The 21,367-nt window shown below is 40.7% G+C and overlaps 1 protein-coding gene across 1 annotated transcript in view; it reads left to right on the top strand.

The window, feature by feature from the left end:
- Nucleotides 1-21,321, top strand: part of atf6 (activating transcription factor 6) — a 31,345-nt gene extending 10,024 nt beyond the window's left edge. The window contains exons 8-16 of the mRNA XM_071487656.1: nucleotides 3,288-3,473; nucleotides 3,679-3,770; nucleotides 5,308-5,457; nucleotides 7,181-7,276; nucleotides 7,403-7,505; nucleotides 8,361-8,425; nucleotides 9,380-9,491; nucleotides 13,437-13,521; nucleotides 19,670-21,321. Of these exons, the coding sequence (XP_071343757.1) occupies nucleotides 3,288-3,473; nucleotides 3,679-3,770; nucleotides 5,308-5,457; nucleotides 7,181-7,276; nucleotides 7,403-7,505; nucleotides 8,361-8,425; nucleotides 9,380-9,491; nucleotides 13,437-13,521; nucleotides 19,670-19,866 (1,086 nt within the window). The 3' untranslated portion in view covers nucleotides 19,867-21,321. The remainder of the gene's footprint in view (nucleotides 1-3,287; nucleotides 3,474-3,678; nucleotides 3,771-5,307; nucleotides 5,458-7,180; nucleotides 7,277-7,402; nucleotides 7,506-8,360; nucleotides 8,426-9,379; nucleotides 9,492-13,436; nucleotides 13,522-19,669) is intronic.
- Nucleotides 21,322-21,367: the final 46 nt, after the last annotated feature.

Below are 21,367 nucleotides of genomic sequence, written 5' to 3'. Positions count from 1 at the left end.
ATGGCATGCCTGTGCCAGGTGTTGCTGTATGTTATATGTACAGTATGTCTCTTTGTGTGTGTGTGTGTGTGTGTCACTGTACATGTTGTTTATGGTACTGTATTTTGGCCTATAGTTAGCTTGTATAAGCCTGGGTGTTAAACGGCTGCTAACGATTACATGCTTCAGACAGGTGTTGTGCAGGATGAAGCTTTTTGCGACAGCTGTAAACAGCCATCAGGGATTGGGTCACTGTAGTGTAATGGGCTCCTACACAGCCAGAGATTTACCTCTGTGTGTGTGTGTGTGTGTGTGTGTGTGTGTGTGTGTGTGTGTGTGTGTGTGTTAGACTGAAAAACAGTCAAGCCTTGAATTGCAGGCCTCAGCAAATCGTCCCATTAGTTGGATGGGAGGATTTAAAGGAGGGGACCCCAGGAAAAGCTTGCTGTGATTCTGGATAGAACGGGTCGCCTTCATCTAGGCTTGAAGTTGATTCTTTTATGCTTTTAGTTAGCAGTTGAGTCAGAGGGGGAAAAAAAAAGTCACCTCGAGATATTTCCTGGATAGCTACAAGCGAGGTTGATTAAAAACATTACAGCTATCTAAAAGGTTACATCAGACTGCTCTGGATTCTTCACAGAATTTTCACTTTTTTGTCTCATTATTCAAGAATAACATAGCTGTTAGGGGTGTAACAGCATTACATCTTATTGTTTTTCATCCAGTATTTGATTCCGTGACCATACAACAGTTTGAAAATATGTTGAATGTTTCAGCTTAATGGGTTTTGAGCTCATGGTTTTTTTTTTTTTTCAACACATGTGCTTGCTCTTTTGTGCTTTTGTGTAATATGATGCAACAGGAAAACTACTGTAAATGCATCAGGAAAAAATCCATGGTTTGAATGCAGTGTCAGATACTAAGCTTTTACTAAGTTTAATGCTTATTGGCAATGCAAGGCAGGAAGGCAGTCCTATTTTCTGTATCGAATGGGGATTTTTATTGATTAATTTCTCAACAAAACAACAGTTAAGTAAAAAAATAATCAGGCTCTGCACCTTCATGTATAACCCACAGCAACTGTAGTAATTTCACTTATGTTCTCTGTGGATTTTAAAATGCAGACATGATTAAATGGAGTGGCTGAGTGAATTGGAACACAGAACAACTCTTAGTAAGAATCAAATATCACAGGTTTACACTTGCTTCACCTATGGAGCACAGACCACAGTTATAGGTGATTTATGACCTACAGTAAAATCGGGTGACTTTTTCACCCTGACTTGTTAAATGTAACCCCCCCTCCATTTGGATGGGCTTTGGATGTTGAATGGAAAAGATGGAAAGAGTAGACCCTCAGCAGACCTTGATGCTTTCGCCGTGGAGAAGTAGTTGAGCAGGAATTCTTCCCTTCACTAACACCCTGTAGCATAATCATAAAATAACACATATTCACACCCAGGACTGCTCAGTACACCAACAGCTGTCTGCAGCTGGCCACTGTGCAGCTCTGTATGAGCAGCTGGGGGCATGTGCCAAGCTTATGGTCACCTTAGCAGTTTTTTTTTTTTCTTTTTTTTTTTTTTTTTTTCTCATTGACTTTTCCCACCGACACTTAAATAGTTTGACTTATAAACAATGTTAGTGTTAGCCTCCCACCCATTCATGTGGCTTTTATTGAGAAATGCCACTCTGCCATTTTTTGCCCCCTACCCCATGTTTCCCTCCTCGGCCTCATTGTGGTGCCGATGTGACGTCCCCCTGCTCTCCACTCCCTGGTAACTGCTTACTTGCAGCGTTCCCAGGCTCAGTCTAGTGGCACAGCTCCCAGATCTGGGCTGGGAGACAGAGGGGTTTCTCAGGAGACAGAACACAAATACAGGGATCCAAATAACTTAATCACCAGCGGGGCTATTAGGCCCAGGATCCTAGAGTGTTACCCCAGGGAGGGTGTTTGTGTTTGGAGAGGGCAGCAGAGGGGTAGCAGGGGACTTCATGAACAATGAAGGTGTCCAGGTAATCACAGCCATCGGTTGTGTTAATTTGCTTTTGGTCATGTCAAGATATGTGCTGTTTGCGTTAGCGCGCAGCACTGTGATTTCGGTTCTCACCTCACTGACCTCTGGTGGAAATAAATCCCACTGCTCATGCTTACTGGAAACAAGCTTTGAACTGCTCTTATTTATTTATTTAGTCGCTCATTTATTTATTTTCACTTACATTATTTTTATATTTTTTGAAATATATGAGAGATATGAAAGAAAGCCTTGCACAGACATATCTAGGGAATCTAAACAGAAAAATGCAGAATACCATCTGTTTATTTGCAGATGAACTTGAGCATGATAGACTCTAATTACAGCGATTAAGACCGACTATGGCTGGACTTGTTTTTTTTCCATCCAGACCTATAGCATACATAGTGCACCAGTGTTTATGTATCTCCAATGTGAACCCATTTCTCAAGGAGTGACACACTCCATAAACACATCCCTCTTCACGTATAGAACAGAGGCATTGCATGAGACCCACTGACCTCTCAGAGTATGTCGGTGTAAATATTTTTAAGCAGAAGCTTGATCGCGTGCACTTAAAGGCTCTTTAGAGCGATGTTAAAGGCATGATTTGTTGCAGAGGTGTCATTAACCTCGCGACACATCTTGAACATGTCTATTTATTATTCTGTCACCGTAGTAAACTAGAGCATCAGCAGCCAGGGAGTTCTCCTGGTGAGAATAACAAAGTGGCCCCTGGCTTTTATGTCAGACTTCCCTTCCTTTCTTCCATTTACTTTCTCACTATGCCATCTGTCTTTTTACAGGATGTTTTTCTGTCATGCAAGCGTCTCCTTCTCAGACATCTTGTCATCTTTCACTTCTTGTTTTAAGGAGTTTGTTCAGGGTGCAACATCCTGAGTCTGAATGACTGGGTGATGTTAAAGCTCTAGTATGGAAGCAGCAGTATATATAAATATACTACTATACTACATAATACTTATCTGTACTATGTTGTTTCACATAAATATGTGTGTGTCAGTTTTTCCTACTTTGGCTCATGTGAATGAAAAGCCAAGTGAACCAAATTCCCTTGAGTGCATGGATAAACATGATGTCACACTAGTGAGAGAAACCTATAATCTACAGCCCAACAGGTGGCTCAGTCATTTCACAGCGTTCTCACAATAACCACCCCCTTTCCTGTTTGGATAGGTGTCGAGTGGGTGAAGGATGAAATAGATGTCTTGACATTAGTAATAACCTTTGCCAAATGTTATTCTTGTGTCTTTGTTTGTGTCTCCCTCACTTCAGTCGAAGTTCTCCCAGAGGCAGCAGCGCATGATAAAGAACCGCGAGTCAGCATCCCTGTCTCGGAAAAAGAAGAAAGAGTATCTGCTCTCGCTGGAGGCTCGCCTGAAAGTGGCGTTGTCTGAGAACGAGGTGCTCAAGTGTGAGAATGGCAACCTCAAGAGACAGCTGGAGGGCCTGCTGAGTCAGGTGAGAAACTAGAAGCTACGGAGTAGCCTACACTTCTGCACGGATAAGGGTGGCTGTGCACAGTCGAAATGCTTCAAGACTGAAAAGTAACACAGCGAAACTTGTGAGGAAGTTAAGAAAGAAAGCCAATCTATGCATTCATATATGATTTCTACCTGTGATTTGTAGTTTGTGATATAATGTGGTTCCTTCCTTTTCCCTGCAGAACACAGTACTAAAGTCAACAGCACCCAAGAGGAGAGCTGTGTGTCTCATGGTGGTTTTGGTGTTCCTCGCTCTCAATGTTGGACCAATGAGGTGAGCGTGTGACAGTGGATGTCTGTGTGCATTTGAGTAACGTGATTTAAGCTTAACGGCTTAAATTCAGTTCAAACCATAAGATTGAAGCAAATCCTGAGGCTGTACTTGTGGATGTACAAGTATTTGATTACTGGAGGAAAACAAATGGGAAGCCCCATGACTCATTGCGGGAAATACGCCTGTAATGTAAGACATTGTGCAAAAAAAGTTTATTGAAAACAGTGCAGAACATTTCCCATTGAAGCAGTATGTTCTTTTTATTATCAGAACCTACTGTATGTATATCACAGTTGCCAAAGTTATTAACACATTGGCCTAAAAATAAAAGTTGACAAATAACTCTCTGACTATCTTTTCCCCACTAACTGGCTTGTAAATATTATTATTATTAAAGAATAAGAGTTAATGCAGACTTTGTTTCCTTGTGGTACAATCCAGAATAATGTAGTCCGGTAAAACAGGCGACAATTAATAGTTCATCCACGCTGTATTGCTCTTGTGTGTATACTCCAGTCCTCTGATGTTGCTGCCAGAGTTTATAGGACCTGGTGACTAATAGGTGAATAAGCCTTGAAACAACCTTCTAAGCTGGGGGGGGGATAAACATTCACCACTTACAAATCTAGAAAACAATAATTTATGGCTACAAAAGAAATATAAAACATTTGTATGTGGCAGTTTTTCTTACCTCTCCTTGTAAAATTAACAATTGTGACTAAATAAAGACAAGTTATATAAAACTACACTGGGGGAAAAAGAGCTCGATTCCACCCAGCTAGCAGATGGGGGGATTGTGTAACACCTCAAACTCAAGCTGGCAGTCCACCTCCAACTGTAACGACTGAATCTGTGTTCTCATGTTGTAAAAATGTTTGTTTTCTCATGGGAATAACTTTCTCCACAAGGATGCAAGCATCTACTTGTTGAACTTGTTGGCTTTGATAATAAGCGTGTGCTCTGTGCTGGGAATGTGTTCTGTCAGTGCTTCTCTAGAGCTTAAACATGAAAAAGGTTCTTGGGACCCATGAATGAGTTTGCTTTTGCGACTTGAGCGTATTCACAGTAGCTAAACTCTGTGTGTGTGTGTGTGTGTGTGTGTGTGTGTGTGTGTGTGTGTGTGTGTGTGTGTGTGTGTGTGTGTGTGTGTGTCTCTCTCTACCTGTGATCACATCTTTGTGTTTTGTGTTCAGGCTCTCCTTTGGAATGTAAAATATGCCCGCTTTTGAGTTCAGATCCTTTGAAATGAAAATGCCACTCAGTGCAGTAATACTGTTGAAAGAGACTGTGTGTATTATTGCTTGTGTGTGTGCCCCGGCGTGCTTTGGGTTATGCAGTCTAGATCAGAGTTCAGATTCTGCTGCTTGGCTAAAAACGAAAAACCCTCCTGTGCACAGGATGTGGGCCACATGGAATTCGGTGGTCATTTCAGTCCAGTACCAAGTTCTTCTCTTTAGTTTGTTTCCTCCATCCCAAGTGTCCTGATTTTACCTCACCTGTCTCCTTTCCTCCCCTCACCTGCCTTGTGTTTCATCAGTTTATTTCAGGGTGGCCCAGGCTCCAAGCTGGAAGTTGTTTCCATGCCGCACAGCAGCAGACACCTGCTGGGTTTCTCCCAAGAGGCAGAAACTCAGATAGTGATGGGCCCCGAGCCCCTCGGCAGCGGCCCCTCTGACGTGGCCGACAGGTAATGAGCTCAACCCCCACGACACCTTTCACAACGCTGCATTTAACCACCACGTAAGCGGACCAGGATGCACCTGTGCCTGGGCTCAGTCTGAACTGGTACAGCTCATTACAGCACGTGTAAACACATGCGCCAGCAGATTACCAACTCTGTCCAAACGAATGCCTTTCAGATTGCCTCCAGGCCTCTGGCTAGTTGGCCAGCAGTTGTGCTTTGAGTAACAAGGTGGGAAATTGGGGTCAGGCCTTGTTTGACATGCAGCCTTATAATGCTAGTAACAGTTTATTTTTATAAAGGGTTATATGTTTTTTTTTCTTTTTTTAAACTCACTAGAGGCCCAGCAGTCTCATTTGTAAATTGCATAAATAACATTCTCGTTGGCTACGTTACCTGCACCCCCATGTCCTGAAAATGATGTTGTGCATGGTGGTCAGAGTGTCTGATGTCTGCGTGGCATTGCTAGCCTGTGTTGTGTCAGATCTCTGCGTAGGGTATGTCACGTTAGTGCAGACCATTCATCTGCAGTATCAGGTTTCCAGGCAGCGCACGCAGGAAGGAACACATTAGCTTTTACAAAAGGGGTGACAGCACCAAACACAGCAGAGCAGGGGGAGGATGGGGGAGATATGCAACCTAATCTTGGGGTTCCACTGAACAGGAAGGTGTGTGCATGGGGAGGTTAATATGAGCCCCTCAGTTAGTTATGATCAGGCCTCTGTGCACTGACATGTTGCCTCGCGGAACCATTTCCAGGACACTTAGAGACGAGAACACGAGGCATAGTAGACATTTTGGCTCAGATCAGGGAGGCCCAGGGGAGGGATTACATCGGTGGCAGACGTTTTTCTTAACAAGCCCCCTGCAGGTGGGCGCTGACTGTGGACAGTCTACATCAGCACCTCAAGCAACATAATCATTCACTCGCAGAGAGATATAACAAGCTCTGCCACCTCTGCACATGTCAAGTAAAAATAAAACTCATTAGTAACCAGAGAAATTCAACGGAAAGATAATTGCCCCCACACTGAGGCTATGCTAGTTTCTTTATGGTGCCCTTTTGCTGTCCAAATTCACTCGTGACTGTTTCATGTCTGTCTGAGGGCAAACAGCCATGTTGGCGCTCAGTTTGCATTTAAAGCATATTCTCAACATGTGAGAAATATTTTTACCAGATTGTTATTTGAAATTGTTACACTAACTTCAGAGCATCTGGACTGCCTTGTAAAGTTATCACTGTGGACTCTGTGTTAACGGTCTCTGTCTGCCTCCGTGCCACTTATGATTTCACGTTGCCGGTCCTTACATACTTACACATTCTCGTGAGCACGATATCTTAGTAACGCCCTGAGGGAATTTCTTCAAATTTGGTACAAACATTCATTTGGACTCAAGGATGAACTGATTAGATTTTGGTGGTCAAAGGTCAAAGTCGCCATGACCTCACAAAACACGTTGTTGGCCATAACTCACAAATTCATACACTTAATTATGACACAATTTAATGCAAATGATAAAATGATGAAGTGATGACATTTTATATCCAAATGGTCAAAAAGTCAACTTCACTATGATGTCATAATGTTCTGTGAAAACACTTCTGGCCATTATTGAACACTGTAACTCAGGAACAGAAGCGGACTTGGTGACCATATTTCCTGCAACTTGGCTGGGTGGTGGAGGGATACAATTGCAAGGTGGTAATTCTAGTTGTGCCATGTTTTAGTTCTGAGGATAAGGCCCTGATGGTGGTGAAGGATCCCATCTTCCTCAGACCTCCTCCCCCCTGCCGGCCTTCTGTTAACAGGACCAAGTGCATTGAGTAAGCTATAAACTCTTTTATGTATTTCGTAGATGTTTTTCTTTCCTCTTTTCACATAAAACCACAAGATCAACTAAGTCCTGCCTAAAAGCTAAAAAAATACACTGTGTTAACTGTGAATGACAGGTTGGCCCATGAGTTGAGGGGCTGGGTCCACCGTCATGAAGTGCAGCAGACCAAATCCAGGCGCGTGACTAACAGTAATCACAAGCCCACCAGGACCATTCTGGTAAGTCACAGCAGCACAAATTGTAGAACAGGATAAGATACCTAATAGTCCATGCAAAAATTTACACTATGTTCAGTGTTGGCATTAAAACAAATCAAACTTCTCTTATATTTTTGGCCTTTACTTTCAGTGTAAATTGGGTTTTTTGGCAAACAAAAACCTCTCTTTCACCACTGATTTACCTCTCCTCACACCTTCCCTTTTTCTGCCTCTCATTTCTCTTTATTGGGCTGAGTTTAATCCGGCAGCCCTGAGAAAGTAAACACAACACTTAGAGGGGAGCTGTAGGATTAGTGCCCCCTGCTCATTTTTTCCCTCATTTTTTTTCAAATTCTGTCACAGTAGGTCCAATCTACCGAGAGCTGCCCGGTTAGTATACAGCCATTCTTCTTATTACTATAAACAGAAAGGTTTATAAATGTGTTTATATATATGTTGTGCTTATAAACATAACTACATCTATAAACCTAATAATATTTTGATATATGAAACTCTGGAGTAAGAGTCATTTTTAATAATTAATTATATTTCTGCTCATTTGAATGATTCTACATGCCGTTGTTTATAAGGCACTGTTTCACAAATAACTGTTCCTATCTGGTGTGAACAGGAAAAGCTTCATCCTAATGATTTCTGAACTCCATGTGATTTATTAGGAGAGGACCTTGGGACTGGAATGTGTGTGCTGATGTCTAGTTGTTTTGATATGATGGTCACTTGCAATGTTTTGAGTTGAGCCTGTGTTTATGTTTTATCCAGCGTTGCCAACATTTTATCCTGCTCTCTCTCTAATGGTTACTTTATGTGATTATAAAGCAATTATAGTTCATTCTCTGTCCGTTTTTTTCCTCACAGAAAACAGAGAATAAGGAGGCTGCCCAGATTTTAACTGTCCAATACACCGAAACTACTGAGGAAAAGTGAGTGAAGGCCTGCCGCAGTGCATTTATGTCAGATTCAAACACTAAATATTTTTTCAGGTTTCAATTTTTTTTTTTTCTTACAAACAATTCTCTTCTGCTTTTAAAGCTGCATCGAGCAGTGTCTGGCAACTAGAGGGCAGATGATACTGTAGATTTTAGAACAAATTCACAGCAGCTACTACTTGTGTGGTAAGCCACCGCTGTGTGGTAAACTAAAACATTGAGTGGAAACCTGAGTTGCAGACTGGAGTGTTTATTGTCAGCGGGATCCACAGGAGTAGATGACTGTAGTCCATTATGTCCATTATGTAAAGCAACTGCAGACATAACAAACTGGTATATGTTTAATTGTTTTAGAGTCAAATTTGATTACAGTTGATCCTCTATTTCTACATTTTTGGAGTTTGTCCATTTTTTGGTTTCTACAGTGTGACTGATTTATGACTGATTTTTTTTTTTTTTTTTCTTCAAGGATGACCCTTATACATTGCTTTAGAGGTTTGGCAGCCAGTAAGAACCCTGTCCGTGTGGTTTAGCTGAGACAGATGGAGTCAGTAGTTTTTATTGCCACCTACAGTTTTTTTTTTTTCTAGTTGTAAGTTTAGCTATGAAACGAATCTACGAGACAATACAAGAAAAATCCCTTTCAACACTTTGCCAGAACGAAAATAAAAAAACACACAGAAACATCCAATTTCAAGCATGATGCAATTTTGGTCTTTCATCCTCATATCTGTGACCTCCTCACTGCATCCATCATGTTTAGAACCATCCATGCAGACCTGATCACAGCAGTAGAGTCTGTGTCTAGTCTGTAGAAAGTGTCTGGATTTGGGTTAAACAGACAGATTTATCAAATAATACTCTAACCCTTTCCTTTTCTATCTCCCCATTTCTGAACATTTCTCTTCATACTTATCCACAATTACGTAATTCTTGATCTCCCCACAGGAGTCCCGGCAGTGAGCTGCAGGTGTACTACGCACCTCATCACACCTACAGTGACTTCTTTGATGAGATCAACCGTCGTGGGGACACTTTCTACGTGGTGTCTTTCCGCAGGGTAAGTTTAAACTTGCCTGGGGCATGACGCTGATTTGAGAGGAGAAACAGCTGCTGGTCTCCACACAAAATCTGACACAGTGGTTGATTAGACTAAGACTAATCAAATTTCATTCCATTTTTGTCTGTCCTGAGATTTCCTTTTCCCAAACTGACACTAAAAAGTGACTGATTAATTGTAGTTTGAGTCACCTATGAATCATATATTATATACAATAGGTCTTTTCCTCATCAGGGTGGGTTGATTTGAGAGGAAAGTGCAGGGTGGGGGAAGGGATGAAATGCACATGCCCAAGGGTGTAACGACTCCTTTTCCAGTCCAATTTGTAATCATCGTGACCATGTTTTAGATTTCTAGGCATGACCATTTGTCATTGTTAATCTGTTTGGTCTTTATTCATTTGACCATTTTTCCACATTTGAAACGCCAAAGCTGTTTTTAATTTTCTGTCTTGATATAATTGATTCACAGACTGATCATCTTCAGAAAGAGTTCTTTGATCAGTTTGGTTTTGTTTCATTTGAATCCCTTCATTTCTTCAAAAAAATATATATTTCTAGAGCTGTCAGCCTTAAATCCTTTTGTTCTCAAGTGCTAACCAAATAAAAAAAGAAAACAACATTGCTGGGGGAAACTTTTCCCTTAGAGTTTTATCCATTATTCAATATGTTTTTCATTATTAAAAGAACTTGCAACTTCATCTATTGTCACTAAAATGTGCCAAAAAACACACATTCTTCCAAAGTTGTCCAAAATATATTAGCTAACAAACAACCTTGTAAACCTTAATCACCTATTGCTGATAACACATAAGATATGTTTCTTACCAAAAATACATTTAGTCCCTGTTTAAAAGAGCTGGATTGTATTTCATATCACATTCACAATCTCAAGACACTCAGGGCGATGTTAAGCTTTTAAATCCTCAGGATTACGCAGTGGGTGGGAGTTTTGAAGCATGTGGTCAAAGATCAAGACCCCTTGTCACCAAGCAAGTGACAAAGGTCTGTCTCTGAGTTGGCATGGTGACAGCAGGGACAATGGTAGCAATGTTGTACCCGATCTGCGGGCCTCTGCAGGTCAAGTAGCCGTCCTTCAGTTTCTAGCAGCTTTGTGTTGTGGTGGAGGAGTGAGGTGTTATTGTTTACCCAAAATAAAAGTAGTATCAAACTTTGTATCTTGAAATGAAAAATTCACATTACAGGGAAAAAACATTTCATCTGATGATCTTAACGGTCAAACAAAAAGTGTAATTCTTACTGACCTGTTGACAAAAAGTAAGGACAATAAGCTTTATAATTATTTTCAAGTCTTGATTATCTTAATATGAAGATGTAGAGCTGTAGTTGATAATATTTTCATTATTGCTTAATCTGCTGATTATTTTCTCATTTAACTGAAGCCATTCAGTCTGTAAATGTCAGAAAATAGAGGGAAATTCCAAAGCCAGAGATAATGTCTTCAATTTGCGTATTTTCTCTGGGTAACTGGGTAGATATTCTGTTTACAATCACTTAAGGAAACGATCAAAATCTTCACAACTGAGAAACTGGAACCACAGAATGATAGGCATTTTTGCTTGAAAGAAACAGCATAAAATTGGTATCAAAATAGTTTCTAATTAATTTTCTTTGGTTGATGAATCGATAAATTGTCTCAGCTCTCTTTTCCTCTCCTCCTCTCTCCTCCTGCATCCATTACTACACGCCTGCTCTTTTTGGATGTTATTTTTACGGTCATTAAGTGCTGAAGTGAATTTATCCTGGCTTTAGTAAGCTGGAAAGAGTTTGAGTAATCAAAGATGCATTGGATGTGACAAAAACATGGTAAAAGACACAGTCCATGTAAAGAACATAAATTATAGACCTGTTATTTAGTCATTCTTACAGACTTTTATTAACTTTTCTCATTCACTTTATTTGCTTGTATTTTGTTTCCTGGGTTTCAGGGTGTGTGTGTCTGCAAAAGTGAGTGTGCTTTTGGTTTTTTTTTTTTTGGTTTTTTTTTTTTCTTTTTGTTCCCATCAGTGTGTTATTACAAGACTGTCGAAGCTCTGGATTAAATTTGGAATTTGTTTAGATTTTAAAGCCAATCACTACCAATTTTGACTTTTATCCCTCCAGGCAAAAATTTTTCATAAAGTTCATCATGGCCTGTTCTTGCCTTGGCCAGTAGCTGAGGTCACTCTCTGTAGTATGTTGCAAAGTCAGACATGGTCACACTTAGGTCAAGGTTACTTTAAGCCCACAACAGATACATTACCACCTGTGGCTTTGTTTAAGTGTGAAATGAGGTGAGGTGATGGAAATCGTAACTCAACAAGACCAAACTGTGAAACCGCTCTTACTCTACCGTCATTTTGCGGTCTTGCCTCACTTCTTGCGCTATGTTAGCACCTGTGGCTTTATGTAAGTGTGGGTTGGGGTGTGGTGGTGGAAATACTGGTTGCTTTCACTGTGGACCGTGTCCAAGAAGGATTAAGGAAAATTCACCTGCTGTCATGGCAGCTTACAGCTGTTGTGTTAGCTTGACAAGCTCGTCTGTCTCCTCATGATTAGCAATAATGTGGTCGGTGTTTTCCTACCTCCCACCACTCTCCAGGCACTGTCAAGACACCCTCTCATTCATTTTTAGCATTATAATACTCCCTTTGGTGACGTATAGCTTATCCCTAATGCTGTGTGTCACATGAAACCACAAGATGACAAGACGCAGTTCTCATTTGCACAAGACTTTGAGAGATTGATAACCCTGTATAATGAGTCATTGCTCCATCCTATCTTCTCACTGTAATCCCTTTCTGAACCTCAGACCACACTCCCACCCGTCATCACCTTAGCACCCCTCATTTTTCATTTTACCCAGACCGAGTTTTGCCGGCCAAGAGTGATAGAGTTTTCAGTTGGTCTCTTGGGAATTGGAAAGCCACAAAAAGCTCCATTCGTGCTAATGATGGAGACCAAACCATGGGTGTTACCTGTCATAATTTACATTTCTCAAAGGTGCTTTTTGTCCAAAATTTCAGTAACTAATTTGTCACTTCATAGTAAAGTTCTTAAGTAATACTGATCGTTTTAATGTTGCAGACAGACTTTGCCTTCACACTGAGAGAAAAGTATCTTCTGATGTCCCATCTCATTTTTAAATTCCACTAAGTCCTCGTCTGGATTAATTCAGTTAATTCTTAATTTCTCCAGTGATTTGTAGCAGAAATTCCCTCATGCTGAGTTCATTCACTTGTTGCGGTAGAGTCTAAGAGGCTTTTAAGATACTTTGTTTTGTTTGCCTGTTGTGTTGCCTTGAAACATTCAATAGATTCATTCTTTAATTTTCAGATACTGCAGGATTTCATTCACCAATCTTATTACTTTAGTTAAATGATTTAGGTCATACTTTTTGAATCTGTTATTCAAGCTGCCGCTCAATGCCACCCTCACTGTGTGTGTATGCACGTGTGTTTGCACATTAGCATTCCTCTCCACCGCACCTCCTTCCAAGAGGAAGAGTAAAACTTTTCCTCCCATTGTCTAATGAGTTGGACAAAAGCTATTTTTAATAGCTCCAGTAACTGAAGTACTTTTCTGGTAAATGCCATTTTGATCTCAGACTTCTAGTGGATTAACAAGTACAATAAGTGCTTCAAAATGGCCCAAGGTGATGGCATTGGAACTAGAGTGGTTTTAGTTGTTTAGGTGATGTGGTGAGGCATGGTAAAAGTGTTTTGTGATGAGACAGGGCTTGGACCTTTTAATCTTCCCAGTTGACTGTTGCATCACTGATAAACTGTAGTTGTTAGCGTAACCTCCTCAGTAGGCCTGCTGGAAAGAGTTATGGCTTCAGTGCCAAATCTTGATGAACACCTGGCAAACGCATGCACCCGACCACTTAATTTGCTTCCAGCTAGCTGTATTTTCCTCTTGATGACTTTCTTCTCTTTGCTCCTAGGATCATCTTCTACTTCCTGCCACCAACCACAATAAAGGAAGTCGACCCAAGATGTCTGTGGTGTTGCCAGCCATGAACATAAATGGTAAGTGCTGCAGCACAGACACAACAGTTGGGGAGTTTGGTCACTCAACATAATGTAACAGATGCAGGGCAAGCTGGGAGCAGATTCAGAAACACGTCTCCCCACAAGAATGCATTTCTTGTGCCTAAGACACTTGTAAGGAAAAAACCTCTAGGACCAAAATAGAGCACTTTTGCCGTTTAAGCCTATTAAGGTGATACTGATCCTTTTTCTTCTGTAATGGTATCTAGTTTTTTAGAGATTATGTTTCCCCTTTAACTTAAATGAAATGTTCTTTGTAGCTTTTCTGGCATCTTGTTAGTAGATGATGTTTGCTGCTTCACTCCCTCTGAGCCTTTTGTGCTGTCTGTTATGTCCTTCTTCCTTTTACTACATCTTTATTTAGCAATGCTGTAAAGTGTTTGTACAGCCACTGACTGAACCACATACAGACACAGACACAAACATAAAAATGTGGTTATTTCCTGTTTTCCTTGATTTTTGGGCTGAAAACAATGAAACTGGGGACTGGACAGAGACTTGCATTTTGTTAGATTAATTACTAGGAAATGTATAAAGATATATTTATTATTATTTTGAAGATGGAATATTGTTCAGAAAAACATTTATAGAATGCCCCTCGTGCCTGAAATCCACTATTTATACACCAGTTTTTATTAACAAGGACAAAAAAATGGTACTAGTACAAACCATCAAAGAAAAAAAAAACACATCCGGACTTTTGGTTCAGTCCAAACTGTGCCACCTACAGGCAAGAGAAATAATAGCTTGTGCAGCTTTGACACACCTGCTACCTGCAAGCAAGACTGAAAATATAAGCACTCCGGTTTGAGCACACCAGACAAACCATTCACTGTCACTGTTGCACAAAGTAGCTGCCTGGCAGTGGTTAAAAAGTCAGATTACCTTCAGTCAATTACAGGACCCCCCTCAGAGTGGTGAGCAGGGACATTGCTCATCGAGGTTGTTTCATTTTCTCTTAAAGAATACAAGTGCTGTCCACAGCTTGTCAGTGTGGGTGGCAGTGAGAGTGTACTTTGGGAGGTGGTTTAGACCAGCCCATTTGAGAAGCAATCACCCGTTTATTTGACCTCCTGCCCTCAAAAACAAACCCAAGCATTTTAACACCAGTATACATGAAGAATGCCTCAGTATCTGAACACTTGATCAGCAAAAACCTTGGACTACCATTGGCGCCTTTGCTGCCAAACTGTTATCTATGAATCATTTAACTGTACACATGTTCTTGATTTGAATGAGCTCAGCATAACTTTTCTCCATGGCCCTCAGATCTGCTGGATTATCAATGCAGCATTTCAGAGTCAGGTCATCAGAGGTTTCAGTGGAAAGAAGTCTTATATGTCCAAACACTGCTGTTAATTATCAGGTGGCTTGATTTTCATATTGCCTGCAGGACAGTGAACTGAAAGGAAACCTACCCAAGAGGAACCGTTTATGTAGGGTGTGAGCAATTAGGAAGACAGCCTGTTGTTGTTATTGGCTGTTTAACTGGCATGTTTTTTATCAGAAATCCTCTTGTTCTTCCGATATCTTCCCGTCTGTCTGGCAAAGCACCAGCAACAAATTTGATTAGTTTTTCAACCAACTCTGAGAGGAGTGAGTCAGTGGAATATGAGCCTCTTACTCAGCATGGAAGACATGGCTATTGGGTAATAAAACTTTTTTTTTTCAGGGGGTGGTGGTGGGGTGGTGTTAGAGATGAAGATTGATGAAGGTAAACATTGTTCTTGGTTGGTCTTGTCAGGGAGGAATGTTAAGGTCTGTGCCGGTCAGATGGCCCATTGAAATAGCAGCAAATAGTGAAATCCAAGACCTGCATTCAGCTAATTGTTGAAATGGCCAAACAAAGGTGGCATTCAGGGGGCGATATCAGGTCTGGAAAGAATCTCAAGGAAGAGGTCTTCGATTTGCACGATCTGTCATTGATGCTCGCCATCGGCCACAATTCAACTCGAAACATTTTGTTCTATTGTGCTTGTACTGTTTCCTGCTCGTTTCAGGCATTAGTGTGTTTGCATCAAATATGTTGGCTGGATCATGTGGTGTCTTTTAGAGAGAGGGCTAACACCAGTTTTATATTAGCACAGATTCGTGTTCAGTAGCTTTTCAGATGCCACATCTGCTCCTCCGGGTAGATCCTCATTGACCTGAGAGAGAGGACTGGAGTTAAAAACGGCTGACAAAGGATGGTGGTGATTGCCTTGTAGCACAAACCTGCATGGTCCTCCCCCCTGTTGCATATTTAACCCCATATGTCACACAGATGACAGCCTTCAAGTAGCATTTTAGATGTATGTTGTCTTTGTTTGAAATTGTGAAGTGATTAAATGCAAATGTGCATATTTAGATGGGTGAGACCCATAGAAAAGCAGAAACACTGTCCTCTTTCTGGAGCATGAACGCTCGGCAGCGGAGGATAATTCTTTCCAGCTTCCTTCTTGTTGCACTCCTTTAGGAATGCCTTCCTTCTCCAGTCACTAAATGGTTTTCATCTGGAGGAGGTGAATAGACTCTGCTAATCTGAAGTGATCACTTGGTCTGTCTTGGTCAATAACCAAACGTCGAAGATAGAGACTTTGATGTAAGCCGTCGTCTGTTTCTCTATTGCTACGTGTCCATGGTTCAGGGGTTCTGTTAAAGTTACTTGACCTTGACCTCCTTGATTCTCTCTGAAAACAAATCTGGCTGAGCAGTGGCTCCTTATAAGGACCGAAGGGTGTGTTTATTTAATGATCCGCTGAGTTTGAAAGTAGCTCAATCAAGTGGAAGCGACATGTTTGGAGGAGAGGAATGTTTTGCAGATGACATCATTTACAGGTGGATCAGCCGTGGGTCTGCAGTCTATTTGTACTGCTCTGAAATTGTACATGTAGAGGCAGCTTTCACTGGGGGTTCAAGGTAGAGCTCCACACCACTGAAGCAGTTGGGGATCAGATTTTCCAACTCTTCTAATCTAAACAGAACATCCCCACCAGTCCTCTGAAATAGAGTGCACTCTTACCAATGCACATGTTTAACCCTTGCCATCCTTAAATACCCTAAATAAAATTCCAACCTGTGCAAGTGCATTGCCTCAGCCAGTCAATGCTTTATATTTAAAGCTTGTTATTGTCCATGCTAGTTGCATGGTGATCTTCTTCCTTTAGTGTCTCATTTTTCCTGTTTTTCACTTAGTGACTAGATACCATTGTAGAATGTCCCACTCATTCATGTAAAAAAAACATTGGTGGAATTTTCTGAATGAAAAATTTGGCTGGAGTAGATGGTTATGTGAATGTTGAAATTGCCCAATTGACTTCCTATTAGACGAATGTATTTTTATTGACCCAAATCATGTCTTATAATTCTGTGATGAATTGCTTCCTGTCTCATAAAAAAAAAACAACTAATAAATAAAAAAAGCTTTCCTCATGAGTGTGTCCTCAGTGTCTGTGCCAGTCTGGCAGCCACCATCCTCCCTAGATGCACTCTCAGATTTCCTTAGATGCATCTTTGCTAGACATCGGGCCTTTATCAGCACACACCAGCTCACTGTGTCGCTGCAACTTTCTGGAACATCTCCAGATGGCACCAGTCAAAGGGGGAAGGAGACCATGCAGAGCAGGACGGTAGATTTGGCAGCCTCTTCAAAGAGCTGCTGTTTGAAGTTGGGCCTCGTGGCTGTGTGTTTGTGTGCTTCCTCTTCCACTGTTCAGACCTCTCAAGCAGTTGGCTGAATAGAAGTTAGACAGTTTCGTAATTTGGTGAAAGATGGATGTAAACAGTGCAGGGAATTAAATTTGAGTCTTGGATAATGGGTAGATTATGCCCCACAATTTACAATGTGCCTATTTTGTTGTGCTTACTTGTGCACTTACAAAATAATTATGGAGTACAGCAGTCTCATTAAGGGGTAACAGAACATGAAGTCTCAGAATATAGAGTTAACATATTCATCCTGCATTAATTGATGAGGTCCAATATTCACTTTCCCTTTATCTGTTTGTCCATCGTGTTCCACTACGTTCACCAGCTACTCTCTAACTTTGTCTGGGAGTAATAAGATGACCACTTATCAATTAACAATAACTTTAGTATGTGGAGCTAAATAATTATTAGATGGTAAAAACTGTGAAAGCATCCCACTGAAATGGCTGATTTGCAGATTTGGCAGGTCACCGTCAAATCCATGTGGCTCGGTCAAGTATAGTTATGGGTACTTGACTCTCTTGGTTATAGTAATTATGAGCTAAGTGCAAGATATGTGGGTTGTAATATGACGCACTGTCTGTTCACTGTTTACTTCTTTGTACTTGCAGAGTAAAGTCAAGGTATACCGACTGCGAAATCGCACAAAAAAATATGCAAAACAGAATCAAGCTAACTTTGCAGGCACTGGCCATCTCCAGTGACTACACACCCACATGGTGCTATGACAAGCCAACACTGCTGCATCTCTGCACTTCTTGTTAGGTTGTTTTTTATTTAATTATTTTGTACCTCCATTTTATTTCCGTTGCATTCATTTGCATGTGACACTTGTGCACCATGTGTTGGACTTATATTCATTATTTAATTGAAATGAGCTAACTGGTGGTAATGTCAGAGCAGCTTTTTTGTGTGTGCAGTGAATAGAATCAGCTCAGGAGTGACTTTGCAGTAATAACAGGACCTTGAACTGAGGGAGAACTAAATCAGTTATGATCTCATCAAGCTATATAGAGATACACGGGGAATAACTTTTCCAGCTCGACTAAGCCTAATTTGACATAGACGTGGCGTGACAAAGAGTTAAAATCCGAACCCAGAGGAAGATTTCCAGAGATGTCTGTTGAAACACTGAAGCCATCTGCAAAGTTCCAGTTTCTCTGCAGATGCAAAAGAGGAAGCTGAGCAGTAGATGAAGTCATACACAGCTTTAAGTCTACTAACCATCTAATGATATGAACATCCGTGGAATCTTCCTGGCTGTGGAAGGAGCCATTGTATAGTCTCTGTACAATCTGATAAACTCACTCTGCCTCCGAAGTATACTTCCATGGAAGTACTGCAGAGGGGCAGACGAAGCTGATGTCTTGCACAGGTGTCTGTGGAAAAAGACTGCAGCTTTAAACAACTTGCAGTGCTCTCAGGCATTTTAAAGACGCCTACAGCTCTATATCTGGGTCATATAATGGTGCACTAAAACAGGCTTAGGTGTGTTTGGCTTGTGTGCTCCACATGAGGAATGTTGCTATCTCTGGCGTACAAAAGAAACCACAAGTTTTTAAGTTGACTTGATGTAAATACAGGAGGGATCCATCAGCGTGTTGTTAATAGCTTTTTCTAGCAAAGAACTTTACAAGAGTGTCCACTTTAAAGGATCTTCTTCCCCCAGGCTGAGTAAAGTTAGGCTGTGGGAGACCACAAATGACGGAGCCTGTCTCAAGGCTAGCATCTTTTTCCAAACTTGAATTTCCCAAGATATAGCCTTAGTACAGTAATTGCTTGTTTGTAGGTCAAACCTCCAGATGACCTTGAAAATGAAAACGTATTTAATCTTTGATAACAAGCTTTGTGTTGATCACCATCATACTGTATACCATCTCCAGTCTCTGGGGTTTCTTCAAACACAATAGTCGGACTCACCAACATCGATCACTTACGGTTTCCTCTTTTCTTCTCTGAATGCAACAAGACGCCTGAAGGATCCTGACTCATCATCAGAGATCCCGCTGTCTCTCTCTCCCACACTTTTGCCAGGCTTTCTTTTCTCTAATGTGCATATCCTGCTCTTGTTTAGAGCTGTTTTGTTTATCTCTATGTAGGAGAACTCCAGCGTGTGACTCACCTCTGGACTCCATCTGTAACCAAGTCTCTGCCTTGCTACAGTTCTCAGCCCCCCCCCCCCCCCCCCCCCCCTCCAAACTGCCTTAAACAATACTCCTTTTATATTACTAAAATACTCTCTTATCACATCTCTCTACAGCAAACGCGGCCAAAAAACTTGCCAGTATTAATAATGATGTGGAGTCATATTTGCCAAGCCCTGTTTGTCTTGTGTTGAAGCTTTTACCATGATACAAATTCATATACACAAATTAAACTGGTATAACCTTATTTATACACTGATTGCTGCAACTCTTCTGTTCTTTTCCTGCCATTACAGACAGCGTCATCAGGGACAAAGAGTTCGAGGTGATGATGCAGATCGACTGTGAAGTAACAGACACCAGGATCCTCCACATCAGGTCTTCCACCATCCCACCTTTGCTCCGGGTCAACCACACGGACACATTTTATCAGCACTCCCCAACCGACAGCCAGGCCGTGCCTCCTGTCGGTGTGCTAATGGGGTCTGCCTAAGATCACCATCAGAACCAGCGTTATTTATAACTCCTCAACAAAACACATAAAGGCAAATGCAGGATAATATCTCTGCTCACTCTTTTTGTGTTAATGAATCATATTTTAAAGCTGGTGTGCTGCCACTGATTTTATGTTTGCGATTTAGATGTGAATGAATGTGCTCTCTAGAAATCCTTAGTCGTTAGTATGCAAAGGTAGCTTGAAGGTTGTCGGCACCAGTCAGCCACATTCTTTATTAGGACTGATGTTCGGAGGTTGTCTGTGATAGGGTCCTAGCAGACACTTGCTCCTTGTGTGGCAAAACTGACTTCTCTCTGTGACCCCAGATGCCCCACGTAAGGGTAATTGCTTAGCAGCACGGGGGAGAGCATTGAACCCTGAGTCACCTCGTCATAACACAAATACTTTTACCCCATAGCAGCTCTCTTCAAGTCTGCAGACAGAGCTTAGAAAACACATTGATATAAACCTAAGAATTACCTACTTCAAACCTCATATAAAGACAGAAATATACATTTGTGATATCTGTGTTTAGAAGCACAACAAATTCTGTCTGTATTTTAGCTAGAAAGTGGAGTGCTCTAATTGTCTTTCTTACTCAGTTTTAGTCTTTTGTAACTCTCTAAATAAAGCAAATTTTATTAGTAGACATGCCAGGTTAATTACAGGAGGCATTCAGTAAACTCAGGAAGTCAGGTGATCTGTGAAAGCTGACAGGCTACCCTCTAAGTTTTTGGTTGGTTTCCATTAGGTGGTCTGTTTTTAGCGTTGTATCGATGAAGAATTTCAGTTTTGGGTCTTTGCACTGTGCTTCACTTATATTAATGAACAGATTCAAATACTGTGCATATTTATTTCTTTTACAGTAATGGAAACTTCTGTGGTGTGTTGCAATTTGCTCATTTCTACTGTGAGAAACTGTCAGGATTTATTGATTTTTATTTTCTTCTGATTAAAATTGTTGGGAACTTTTTATTCTAATTGACCACAGAAAACTAAAAGACATGTTGTATGTAAAATATTACATGGTAGAAAGAAAACATACAGTAAATGTAGATACTGGAAGAGTTCTTTTGCGTCAGTTAAAAAAAAGCAGAAATTTTATTCTGAAAAAAATTATCGTCCACAAATTTGAAATCGCCAGTAGCAAAAAAAATGTTTGTATTTTAGAACCACTAGTCAAAAACATAGTTTGCATCCTGGCTTCTCCGTCCGCGGGTTAAATGGCACTTTTGTTTGGTGCACTTAAACCTTTACTGAAATTACAATCCATTGGAAATGTTTCCTTTAAAATGTAGATAGATTTTAGTGAACATTTGCACTATAAATGCAGAAACTGGGAAGTTCAGTTCTGGCTTTAAATGCCTTATTTTGGTGTGTCTTTAACCTTGTTTTGACTACCTGTAATTTGGGGTAAAATGTATATAAATTAAAAATAATAATAATCTATCATATAAAATAATCTATCAATAAAAATAATCATCATAATAATTTGTAA

The sequence above is a fragment of the Trachinotus anak genome, unplaced genomic scaffold (genome assembly GCF_046630095.1).
Source record: "Trachinotus anak isolate AG129_WGS33_773 ecotype Australia unplaced genomic scaffold, CSIRO_AGI_Tana_v1 ptg000010l, whole genome shotgun sequence".
Classification (NCBI taxonomy): domain Eukaryota; kingdom Metazoa; phylum Chordata; class Actinopteri; order Carangiformes; family Carangidae; genus Trachinotus; species Trachinotus anak.
This window is presented reverse-complemented; position numbering and strand designations above follow the sequence as displayed.